At 42.1% G+C, this 12,046-nt stretch overlaps 1 protein-coding gene across 1 annotated transcript; it reads left to right on the plus strand.

Annotated features, from left to right (window-relative positions):
• Nucleotides 1–888: 888 nt before the first annotated feature.
• Nucleotides 889–6,306, plus strand: LOC110505726 (26S proteasome regulatory subunit 4). The gene is made up of 11 exons (XM_021585126.2): nt 889–983; nt 1,282–1,335; nt 1,507–1,603; nt 1,784–1,908; nt 2,333–2,518; nt 2,899–3,027; nt 3,391–3,487; nt 3,717–3,906; nt 4,691–4,842; nt 5,002–5,156; nt 5,611–6,306. Exons 1-11 carry the CDS (start codon nt 981–983, stop codon nt 5,743–5,745), a joined length of 1,323 nt encoding a protein of 440 aa, XP_021440801.1. The 5' UTR covers nt 889–980; the 3' UTR covers nt 5,746–6,306.
• The last annotated feature ends 5,740 nt before the right edge of the window (nt 6,307–12,046 follow it).

A 12,046-nucleotide genomic window follows, 5' to 3' on the forward strand; every position in this document is an offset into this window, starting at 1 on the left:
GTGAACCAGTACCACTGGCCCAGGCATATCTATTGTTTTTGACACGGGGTAGGAGCATCATAGTATATACTCTACTGTTCCAATGAAACGTGTCTAGAACATCAACATCTTATATTCTGAGAACCATGTTCTGTGTATGTTTGGTGTGACGTTGATGAAATATTCGCCTAACCATCAGAAAACTGGACACATGAATGTTCTTGCAACGTTCCCTTGACGTTTTATAGAACATTAATATCTTCGGCTATATTCTGAGAACATGGAAACCATGTTCTATGTATGTTTGGTGTGACGTTGATAGAATATTCTCCTAACTCTCAGAAAACTGGACACGTGAATGTTCTTTCAATGAAACGTGTCAATTCTGAGAACATGGTGAGTTCTGTTTGACATTAAAGGAATGTGGCCATGTGGCCATCTAATGCCAAAGTATTCTGAATAGGTTCTTAGGGGGGTTTTGCTAACATACATACATATAATGTTTCCGTAACTAACGGAAAACTGGACACAAACATCAGGGGACCATTACGGGTAACATTACACAAACTGGCTGGCTAGCTAATGTACTGTGAAGATAATCTTCAAATGCATCTTATCACAGCACACTGGCTGACCAAGGTTGACTAACTCTCTGACCAAAATGACTGACCTTTTATTCTGTCAGACCTTTCATGTCCTTTCTAAAATTCCTAATCCTATGATAGGCTTCATGAGCTGATTGAATGTAGCACCTAAATAGTTTTACAGACCTCGTTGGATGTGTTGGAATTGGTGTAAAATGTAAATTAATCTCCATGAAGAACAACTTATTGATAGCTTCATATGTCCTGGTTATAGTGCCTTCACCAATGATTTGGTTCTCACAGAACAGCCACAACAGGGTTTTCATCTGCGTTTTTCTTCATTTTGAAACGCTTCACTTGCCGTACTGTGACGTATTACGTGAGCGACGCTGATAGACTGTCTGATAGCAAGCAGCTATGGTAAGTGAGGCAGCAGTTTATCCAAATCAATATTTCTATAATTTTAAAGGATTTAATGACTATTTAACCTTAATTGATGATTATATTACGGACTGTCGTATTTTGTTGAACGTGTTTACTGCATTTCAACTACAATCTGCCATTTGTAGCCAGTGGAAAGCTGTTAGCTAGCGTGTTAGCACTGCTAACTAGCTTGATGTCTAGTAAATTGTTATTGTTTTGGACTCCAATCAAGTTACTGTTACCAAATGCCTTTAAGTGTATCATCACTGTCTGTCCGACGTAATTTATTTGACAGGGTCAAAGTCAGAGTGGAGGACATGGACCCGGAGGAGGAAAGAAAGACGACAAGGTAAACAATCTATACTAGCTACTCTGTCTCAAGTATAGTAGCTAATGTTGCTAGTTAATAATACTAACCTTCTGAAAACTTGAATATTCATCTTACCAGTTTGGTACACACCGACCCTTCCTGTTGGGATAGGTGATCACACTGTTCTGTAACTTTTGCTGCACTTTCCAGGATAAGAAAAAGAAATATGAACCACCTATCCCCACCAGGGTTGGGAAGAGGAAGAAGAAGAGCAAGGGACCTGATGCTGCCAGCAAGCTACCTCTTGGTAAGTTTAGTTGGCTACTATTAACCTTAGACTTTTCACTATGTCATGGCAGAGTTCCTTTCTATCTACTGATGTTGAATTGTAAACCATGACAGAAAGTTGTTTACAATTTTACAACTGCTGTTTTTCCTGGACAGTTACCCATTGCATAGAACGGACTGCTCTATCTTTCTCTCTCAGTAACTCCCCACACACACTGCAGGCTGAAACTGCTGAAGCAGGAGAGGATCAAAGACTACTTGCTGATGGAGGAGGAGTTTATCAGGAACCAGGAACAGATGAAACCCCTGGAGGAGAAACAGGAGGTACTCATCACGTGACAGAAAATAAAATCAATTCAAATGCCTAGACATTTATTGTTTCCCGAAGGACACTTCATGTGCAGGCAGCGTAAGTTCTGTGTGGCACAGTCGGTAGAGCTTGGCGCTTGCAACGCCAGGGTTGTGGGATCGATTCCCAGTACTGAAAAAATGATAAAAATATGCCCGCTCACTGCTGTAAGTCACTCTGGATAAGAGTGTCTGCTAAATGACTCAAATGTAAATGTAAGGAAACATAAAAATAAACACAGGACTATAGGCTATATGAACAGTTTGTATCCTATCAGTAAAATATAATATATCAGTCGATATCTTTGCATCACTTAGCACTATAAAACCTTCACACTGCACCTTTTCATCTAAATATGAATTAATTCACCCATCCGCTCTGCCTTCTGTTGTCCTGCAGGAGGAGAGGTCTAAGGTAGATGATCTGAGAGGGACTCCCATGTCAGTGGGGAACCTGGAGGAGATCATTGATGACAACCACGCCATCGTTTCCACGTCTGTGGGCTCTGAGCACTATGTCAGCATCCTCTCCTTCGTAGACAAAGATCTGCTGGAGCCGGGCTGTTCCGTCCTTCTCAACCACAAAGTACTGACTGAGTCTGCCATTAAGGGAATTGAATCCTCAGTTCATTGACCGATTGTGTTTCAGTCAAGTGAATTTGCTGTGTTTAGTTGTTGCCTTACTGTCATTAGCATTAATTGAAGAGCTCATCTTTACTGTGCAATGCCATTGAGGGACGTGTGTGTGTGTTTATGCGTGGTTTGGTTCTAAAATCTCCAAAAGTCCCCACAAGGAAAATTCTCCCTTGTGGGGACATTTCCCACATCCCCATGAGGACAAAGGCTATTTTAGGCATAGGGGTTACAGTTACAATTATGGTTAGGTTAGGGAAAATAGGATTTTTAATGGGAAGACATTTTAGGTCCACACAAGGATAGAAGAACGTAACGTGCGTGTGTTCACAGGTCCATGCCGTCATTGGGGTCCTGATGGATGACACCGATCCTCTGGTGACCGTGATGAAGGTGGAGAAGGCTCCACAGGAAACATATGCTGACATTGGTGGACTGGACCAGCAGATCCAGGAAATTAAGGTGACATTTTCAGACATAGAGATCGTAGAGAAGTAGAATACACGGCAAACTTTATTGTTAATGCTATACTTAAGCACATCGTTTTATTGCGTGAGACTCCCAAAATCTTTCCAAACTAACTGTTCTGTATGCACAATGTTAATGTAAATGGATACAGCTGGGTCAGTGGAGGCTGGTGTCACTGATTGAGAGATTTTGCTAGCTGCTCCTGTAGACTTCCAGTTATAGCACTAATGCTAGTTAATTGACAAAATCTCGAACTATCCCTTTAAATCGGAAGGCTGGATTGGAATGATATCCAACACATGGTAACCATTTCTACTGATTGACAACTGTACTTGTGGTTCCCTATGTCCCTCTCAGGAGTCTGTGGAGCTCCCTCTGACCCATCCAGAGTACTATGAAGAGATGGGCATCAAGCCTCCTAAAGGAGTCATTCTGTATGGAGCACCAGGGACAGGTAAGACAACTGAAACAATGATGGACAAAAATAAAGACAGAACAGAATTTGGATATCTTTATTTTCTCCGGTAATACTCAAAGGGGTGGTTTCCCATGCACAGATTAAGCTTAATCCTGGACTGAAAGCATTTTCAATTGAGATTTTCTATTGAGCTTGCTTTGTAGTCTAATTAGAGAAACCGCCTCTAAAGGTGTCATAGATTGACACTGTTCCTATGGTGTGATAGGGAAGACCCTATTGGCGAAAGCAGTGGCCAACCAGACTTCGGCGACTTTCCTGCGTGTGGTGGGCTCTGAGTTGATTCAGAAGTACCTAGGGGATGGGCCCAAGCTGGTCCGAGAGCTGTTTAGGGTGGCTGAGGAACACGCACCCTCCATCGTCTTCATCGACGAGATCGACGCTATCGGGACTAAGAGGCAAGGCTAGCTGTTCTTTAGTCAGGCCGTGGTCATTGAGGTGTGCAGTGTGTGTGTGTAATTTGTTGATGAGGAGTAAATTAGTTATAGTGAAAAAAATACAGTAGGCTCATTTCATGCAAAAAACATCTATAGACTACTTTGCTACATTATTGCACATAGGGAGAAAGTGCAAACAAGTACACACTAACCCACTTTCCAACCGCCATGCCATCCCCCCCAATACAACAGTTGTCAGTCAGAGTTTTACATTATCTTGAGGTTATGGCTGCGTTTAGACAGGCAGCCCAATTCTGATATTTTTTTTCACTAAAAGATCTGATGCGATTGGTTAAAAGACCAGTTTAGTGGAAAATATCAGAATTTGACTTCCTGTCTAAACGCAACCTATGTCAAAATAAGAAAACAATGCTATTGCACGAACTCATTAGTGTCCGCCTTGATATTGGCAGGTTGGGGGTTCAATCCCCGGTCGAGTCATACCAAAGACTCCAATGCCTCTCTGTACGGCACTCAGCATTGTTGGATTGGGGGGTAAGGGTCCTGTCCAAGGGGTGTACTGGTAGGCTGAAATCACGTTGCCTGTCTCCTAATGGCACTTCTGGCTTGGACAAGGCTTACTAGCTTCACTATTGCTTAGTGATTAAATTAGCAGTACAGTAAACACTGTGATTACAGTATGTTTTGTATACTTCGATGAACTTCCATGTATAGGAGGACATCTCTACAATAGTATGGTGTGTCTCAGTGGTTGAGGCTGTGCTGAGTGCTGTGTCCTCTGCAGATATGACTCTAACTCAGGAGGGGAGCGGGAGATCCAAAGGACTTTGCTGGAGCTTCTCAACCAGCTGGATGGCTTTGACTCCAGAGGAGATGTTAAGGTCATTATGGCCACCAACAGGATAGAGACCCTGGACCCTGCACTCATCAGACCAGGTACACAATAACATGATCATATGGCTATGAATCTTCAAAAGAAAATACAATACTGGCTATGCCCACCTAAATTAAGTAATGATTGGAGAGATCTTATGTGATTGCCCCGTGTAGCAGCTCCTCTGATTTGATATCTTTGTGTGTGCCCCCACTCATCAGGCCGTATTGACCGAAAAATAGAGTTCCCCTTGCCGGATGAGAAGACCAAGCGAAGGATCTTCCAGATCCACACCAGCAGGATGACTGTGGCAGACGATGTGATCCTGGATGACCTGATCCTAGCCAAGGATGACCTCTCCGGAGCTGACATCAAGGTGCAATTCTGACGTTACAGCAACCAGCTGGGGCATAGTAATTAGACTAATTGTAAAAATGCAGCATACTGTATATACCTCTTTCTGGAAATGTTAAGATAATACACAAAGCAGAGGACTAGGGGTTAGTAGGGAATTAATGATCAATGGAAATAGTTGCTTTTCAGTTCCAACATCTGGTTAGAATCTGTGTAGGGGCCTCCTGAGTGGCGCAGTGGTCTAAGGCACTGCATTGGGGGTTTTAAATTACATCCTGTCTCTTTGTTCTTTGGAGAATCACTGAGGACAGGGAAGAATGAACATTTACCATCTACTTCTCAGCATAACTATGATTTGTTCTCTTTGAATAAACCCATCTTTATTTTACTTTCACCTTCTGGTTTTGCTGTCATCCTGTGGCACCTCAATGCATTTTCACTGTTAGTGTTTGTAACTTTGTCTCTCTCTCTCTCAGGCCATTTGTACAGAGGCAGGGCTGATGGCTCTGAGAGAGCGCAGGATGAAGGTGACTAATGAGGACTTTAAGAAGTCAAAGGAGAACGTGCTGTACAAGAAACAGGAAGGGACACCAGAGGGCCTGTACCTCTAAACATGGACAGAACTCACCTCGGCAACATTCTAGTCTTTCACTTACTGCTTCGAAACTGTTATTATCGCCTAGTAAAACGTTTCCTTATGTGTTCATTGTATCGTTGGGTCTAGATGTAGTCAGCTGTTTGGTAGTCAATTCTGCAGCTATTAAATAAAAGTTGGGTTTCTGAACAAACTGTATTCTGGTCTGTTACCATAACCTAAGTATTACCTCTTGAAGTACAATAATAATACATAAACCATTTGGGAAACTGTTCTGTATTTCAGATTTTTATCTGAAGTAAAGTATATATAGATTTTTTTTTTGTTAACCATGGTAAATTCTTGTTTTACTATTTGATTGAAGGAACAAGTTAGAATTCATGTAATTCATGTTCATGAATTAATGTTAGAATATTTCCATAATGTGCAGCTGACAGCTGTTGTTTCAATCAGGGAGGAAGGAGATAAGTGGATAACAACTTTGCATGTAAATAAACTGAGCGATAACTAATAAACACTTAGACAATTAACAAAACTACTACAACCAACAAAACTATTAAAGTACAATGCCACAAAATGTGTCATGGTAGCTTCTTGCTGTTCCAGGTGGTTGTCCTGCCCCTGAACCTGCATTAAAAAATGAGAGTACCATAGAGGACATTACATTATAAGAGGTCAGATTTACTGTATCAGTCATTATTTCTTCCCACCAACTGCCTCAATGACTTCAAACTGGAATCTCCTTTTCTCCAGCTGAGCTTTCTTTCATACCACCACCTAGCAATAGTGATGGACCAAGAGATAGGGAAAAGTTATGATGAGAGGGTAGCAGTGATATTGTACTGAATCTAGTGTAAAAGGAGTTTTGCTTTCATGCGTTTAGACACACAGAAACACCAATAATAATGGCCAGAGAGGATGAGGGCAACAAAGCCTGGATTGATGGTCTTCATGTCCATGTGTGGGTGCTCATAGTGAAAGAATAGTACCTTGGAGTCCCTCGCCACCTCTAGTCTCCGACCATCCATCTCGAGCCCAAATGTTTTGCTTTTCAAATAGACGGGATGGCAACATGGTAACATTTCACAGCGTAGTTAAAGGAAAATATCACCAGCCAAACCAGCTTGACCAGACCCATGTACAAAAACACATTACGTTGAAGTATTTCTTAAAATATGAAGCCCTTGAATAGAACGCTACAAAGAGATATTCAATGACTTTACAATCAAACAGAAAACCTTTTCAAATGTTCTGAAAGCAACAATTACAATAAATAACAATTACAATAAAATGTCTCACATCTCTCTCAATTTAGTAGGCCACAGTTGCTATGTTCAACAGCTCTTTGTCTGTCCTGTTGTCAGTCAGGCGGGTGGACACTTCCTGGTACAGCTCCTTCACTTGAGGGGGCCGACTGGCACACATTCATAAATACATCTGTCTCACACACACACAATCCCAAACACTAATGTATTAGAAAATGTGCCTGCTTACGCACACATACACTACCGGTCAAAATATTTAGAACACCTAAGTTCACCTAGAACACCTAGAACACCTAACACCTAAGTTCAAGGGTTTTTCTTTATTTGTACTATTTTCTACAGTGTAGAATAATAGTGAAGACATCTGAACTATGAAATAACAGATGGAATCATGTACAGTTGAAGTCGGAAGTTTACATACACTTAGGTTGGAGCCAATAAAACTTGTTTTTCAACCACTACACAAATTTATTTTCAAACAATCATTTTGGCAAGTCGGTTAGGACATCTACTTTGTGCATGACACAAGTCATTTTAACAACAATTGTTTACAGACAGGTTATTTCACGTATAATTCACTGTATCAAAATTCCAGTGGGTCAGAAGTTTACATACACTAAGTTGACTGTGCCTTTAAACAGCTTAGAAAATTCCAGAAAATTATGTCATGGCTTTAGAAGCTTCTGATAGGCTAATTGACATCATTTGAGTCAATTGGAGGTGTACCTGTGGATTTATTTCAAGGCCTACCTTCAAACTCAGTGCCTCTTTGCTTGACATCATGGGAAAATCAAAAGAAATAAGCCAAGACCTCAGAAAAAAACCTTGTAGACCTCCACAAGTCAATGGATTCCAAACGCCTGAATGTACCAAGTTCATCTGTACAAACAATAGTACGCAAGTATAAACAACATGGGACCACACAGCTGTCCTATCGCTCAGGAAGGAGACGCGTTCTGTCTCCTAGAGATGAACGTGCTTTGGTGCGAAAAGTGCAAATCAATCCCAGAACAACAGCAAAGGACCTTGTGAAAATGCTATAGGAAACAGGTACAAAAGTATCTATATCCACAGTAAAATTAGTCCTATATCGACATAACCTGAAAGGCCGCTCAGCAAGGAAGAAGCCACTGCTCCAAAACCGCCATAAAAAAGCCAGACTACGGTTTGCAACTGCACATGGGGACAAAGATTGGACTTTTTGGAGAAAACGATGAAACAAAAATGGAACTGTTTGGCCATAATGACCATCGTTATGTTTGGAGGAAAAAGGGCAGGCTTGCAAGCTGAAGAACACCATCCCAACCGTGACGCACGGGGGTGGCAGCATCATGTTGTGGAAGTGTTTTGCTGCAGGAGGGACTGGTGCACTTCACAAAATAGATGGCATCACGAGGGAGGGAAAATTATGTAGATTTATTGAAGCAACATCTCAAGACATCCGTCAGGAAGTTAAAGCCTGGTCGCAAATGGGTCTTCCAAAAGGACAATGACTCCAAGCATACTTCCAAAGTTGTGGCAAAATGGCTTAAGGACAACAATGTCACGGTATTGGAGTGGCCATCACAAAGCCCTGACCTCAATCCTATAGAACATTTGTGGGCAGAACTGAAAAAGTGTTTGTGAGCAAGGAGGCCTACAAACCTGACTCAGTTAGACCAGCTCTGTCAGGAGGAATGGGCCAAAATTCACCCAACTTTTTGTGGGAAGCTTGTGGAAGGCTACCCAAAATGTTTGACCCAAGTTAAACAATTTAAAGGCAATGCTACCAAATACTAATTCAGTGTATGTAAATGTCTGACCCACTGGGAATGTGATGAAAGAAATAAAAGCTAAATAAATCATTCTCTCAACTATTTTTCTGACATTTCACATTCTTAAAATAAAGTGGTGATCCTAACTGACCTAAGGCAGGGCATTTTTACAAGGATTAAACGTCACAAATTGTGAAAAACTGAGTTTAAATATGTTTGGTTAAGGTGTATGTAAACTTCCAACTTCAACTGTAGTAACCAATAAAGTGTTAAACAAATCTAAATATTTGAGATTTGAGATTCTTCAAAGTACCCACCCTTTGCCTTGATGACAGCTTTCCAAACTCTTGGCATTCTCTCAACCAGCTTCATGACGTAGTCACCTGGAATGTATTTAAATTAACTGGTGTGCCTTGTTAAAAGTTGATTTGTGGAATTTCTTTCCTTCTTAATGCATTTGAGCCAATCAGTTGTGTTGTGACAAGGTATACAGAAGACAGCCCTATTTGGTAAAAATCCATATTATGGCAAGAACAGATCAAATTAGCAAAGAGAAATGACAGTCCATCATTACTTTAAGACATGAAGGTCAGTCAATACAGAAAATTTCAAAAACTTTGAAAGTTTCAAGTACAATCGCAAAACCATCAAGCGTTATGATGAAACTGGCTCTCATGAGGACCACCACAGGAAAGGAAGACCCAGAGTTACCTCTGCTGCAGAGGATAAATTCATTAGAGTTACCGGCCTCAGAAATTGCAGCCCAAAAAAATGCTTCAGAGTTCAAGTGACAGACACATCTCAAACTCAACTGTTCAGAGACTGTGTGAATCAGGCCTTCATGTTCGAATTGCTGCAAAGAAACCACTACTAAAGGACACCAATAATAAGAAGAGACTTGCTTGGGCCTAGAAACATGAGCAATGGACATTAGACCGGTGGAAATCTGTCCTTTGGTCTAATGAGTCCAAATTTGATATTTTTTGTTCCAACCGCCATGTCTTTGTGAGACGCAGAGTTGGTGAACGGATGATCTCTGCATGTGTGGTTCTCACCGTGAAGCATTGAAGAGGAGGTGTGATGGTGTGGGGGTGCTTTGCTGGTGACATTGTCTGTGATTTATTTACAATTAAAACGCACACTTAACCAGCATGGCTACCACAGCATTCTGCAGCAATACGCCATTCCATCTGTTTGCCGCTTAGTCGGACTATCATTTGATTTTCAACAGGATAATGACCCAACACACCTCCAGGCTGTGTAAGGGCTATTTGATCAAGAAGTAGAGTGATGCATCAGATGACGTGGCCTCCACAAATCACCCGACCTCAACCCAATTGAGATGGTTTGGGATGTGTTTGACCGCAGAGTGAAGGAAAAGCAGCCAACAAGTGCTTACCATATGTGGGAACTCTTTCAAGACTGTTGGAAAAGCATTCCAGGTGAAGCTGGTTGAGAGATTGCCAAGTGTGTGCAAAGCTGTCATCAAGGCAAAGGGTGGCTATTTTGAAGAATCTCAAATATAAAATATGTTTAATACTTTTTTGGTAACTACATGATTCCATATGTTATTTCATAGTTGTGTCTTCGCTATTTATTTTACAATGTAGAAAATAGTAAAAAATTAAAGAAAAACCATTGAATGAGTAGGTTTTCTAAAACTTTTTTATTTTATTTTTTTCTCCCCAATTTCGTGGTATCCAATTGTTGTAGTAGCTACTATCTTATCTCATCGCTACAACTCCCGTACGGGCGCATCCAATCCGGAAGCCAGCCGCACCAATGCGCCGGAGGAAACACCGTGCACCTGGCCACCTTGGTTAGCGCACACTGCGCCCAGCCCGCCACAGGAGTCGCTGGTGCGCGATGAGACAAGGACACCCCTACCGACCAAGCCCTCCCTAACCCGGGCGACGCTAGGCCAATTGTGCGTTGCCCCACGGACCTCCCGGTCGCGGCCGGTTACGACAGAGCCTGGGCGCGAACCCAGGGACTCTGATGGGTTTTCTAAAACTTTTGACTGGTACTGTAATAATTCAGACCCTTTGCTATGAGATTCGAAAATGAGCTCAGGCGCATTCTGTTTCCATTGATCATCCTTGAGATGTTTCTACAACTTGATTGGAGTCCACCTGTGGTAAATTCAATTGATTGGACATGATTTGGAAAGGCACACAACTGTCTACATAAGGTCCCACAGTTGACAGTGCACGTCAGAGCCAAAACCAAGCAATGAGGTCGAAGGAATTGTCTGTAGAGTTCCAAGACAAGATTGTGCAGTATTGAAGGTTACCAAGAACACAGCGGCCTCCATCATTCTTAAATGGAAAAAGTTTGGAACCACCAAGACTCTTCCGAGAGCTGGCCACCCAGCCAAACTCAGCAGTCGGGGGAGAAGGGCCTTGGTCAGGGAGGTGACCAAGAACCCGATGGTCACTCTGACAGAGCACCAGAGTTCCTCTGTGGAGATGGGAGAACCTTCCAGGAGGGCAACCATCTCTGCAGCACTCTACCAATCAGGCCTTTTATGGTAGCGGCCAGACGGAAGCCACTCCTCAGTAAAAGGCATCTAAAGGACTCTCAGACCATGAGAAACAAGATTCTCTGGTCTGATGAAACCAAGATTGAACTCTTTGGCCTGAATGCCAAGTGTCCGTTCTGGAGTAACCTGGCACCATCCCTATGGTGTAGCATGGTTGTGGCAGCATCATACTGTGGGGATGTTTTTCAGCGGCAGGGACTGGGAGACAAGTCAAGATGGAGGCAAAGATGAACAGAACAAAGCACAGAGCTCCTTGATGAAAACCTGCTCAGGACCTCAGACTGGGGTGAAGGTTCACCTTCCAACAGGACAACGACCCTAAGCACACAACCAATGCAGGAGTGGCTTCAGGATAAGTCTCTGAATTCCCTTGAGTGGCCCAGCCAGAGCTTGTACTTGAACCCGATCGAACATCTCTGGAGAGACCTGAAAATAGCTGTGCAGCAATACTCCCCATCCAACCAGACAGAGCTTGAGAGGATCTGCAGAGAAGAATGGGAGAAACTCCCCAAATACAGGTGTGCCAAGCTTGTAGCGTCATACCTAAGACTTGAGGCTGTAATTACAGCCAAAGGTGCTTCAACAAAGTATTGAGTAAGGGGTCTGAATACTTATGTAAATGTGATTTCAGTTTTTTATATGCCAAAATGTATAAAAGCCTGCTTTTGCTTTGTCATTATGGGATATTGTGTGTAAATTGATGAGGGAAAAAAACAATTAAATCCATTTTAGAATAAGACTGTAACCGAACAATAT

Source organism: Oncorhynchus mykiss, chromosome 25 (assembly GCF_013265735.2).
Source record: "Oncorhynchus mykiss isolate Arlee chromosome 25, USDA_OmykA_1.1, whole genome shotgun sequence".
Lineage (NCBI taxonomy): Eukaryota > Metazoa > Chordata > Actinopteri > Salmoniformes > Salmonidae > Oncorhynchus > Oncorhynchus mykiss.

Coding starts and splice junctions, on each gene's coding strand:
- LOC110505726 (XM_021585126.2), top strand. Junction 1,336..1,506: donor GAGGAAAGAAAGACGACAAG/GTAAACAATCTA, acceptor TGCACTTTCCAG/GATAAGAAAAAGAAATATGA. Junction 2,519..2,898: donor CCGTCCTTCTCAACCACAAA/GTACTGACTGAG, acceptor GTGTGTTCACAG/GTCCATGCCGTCATTGGGGT.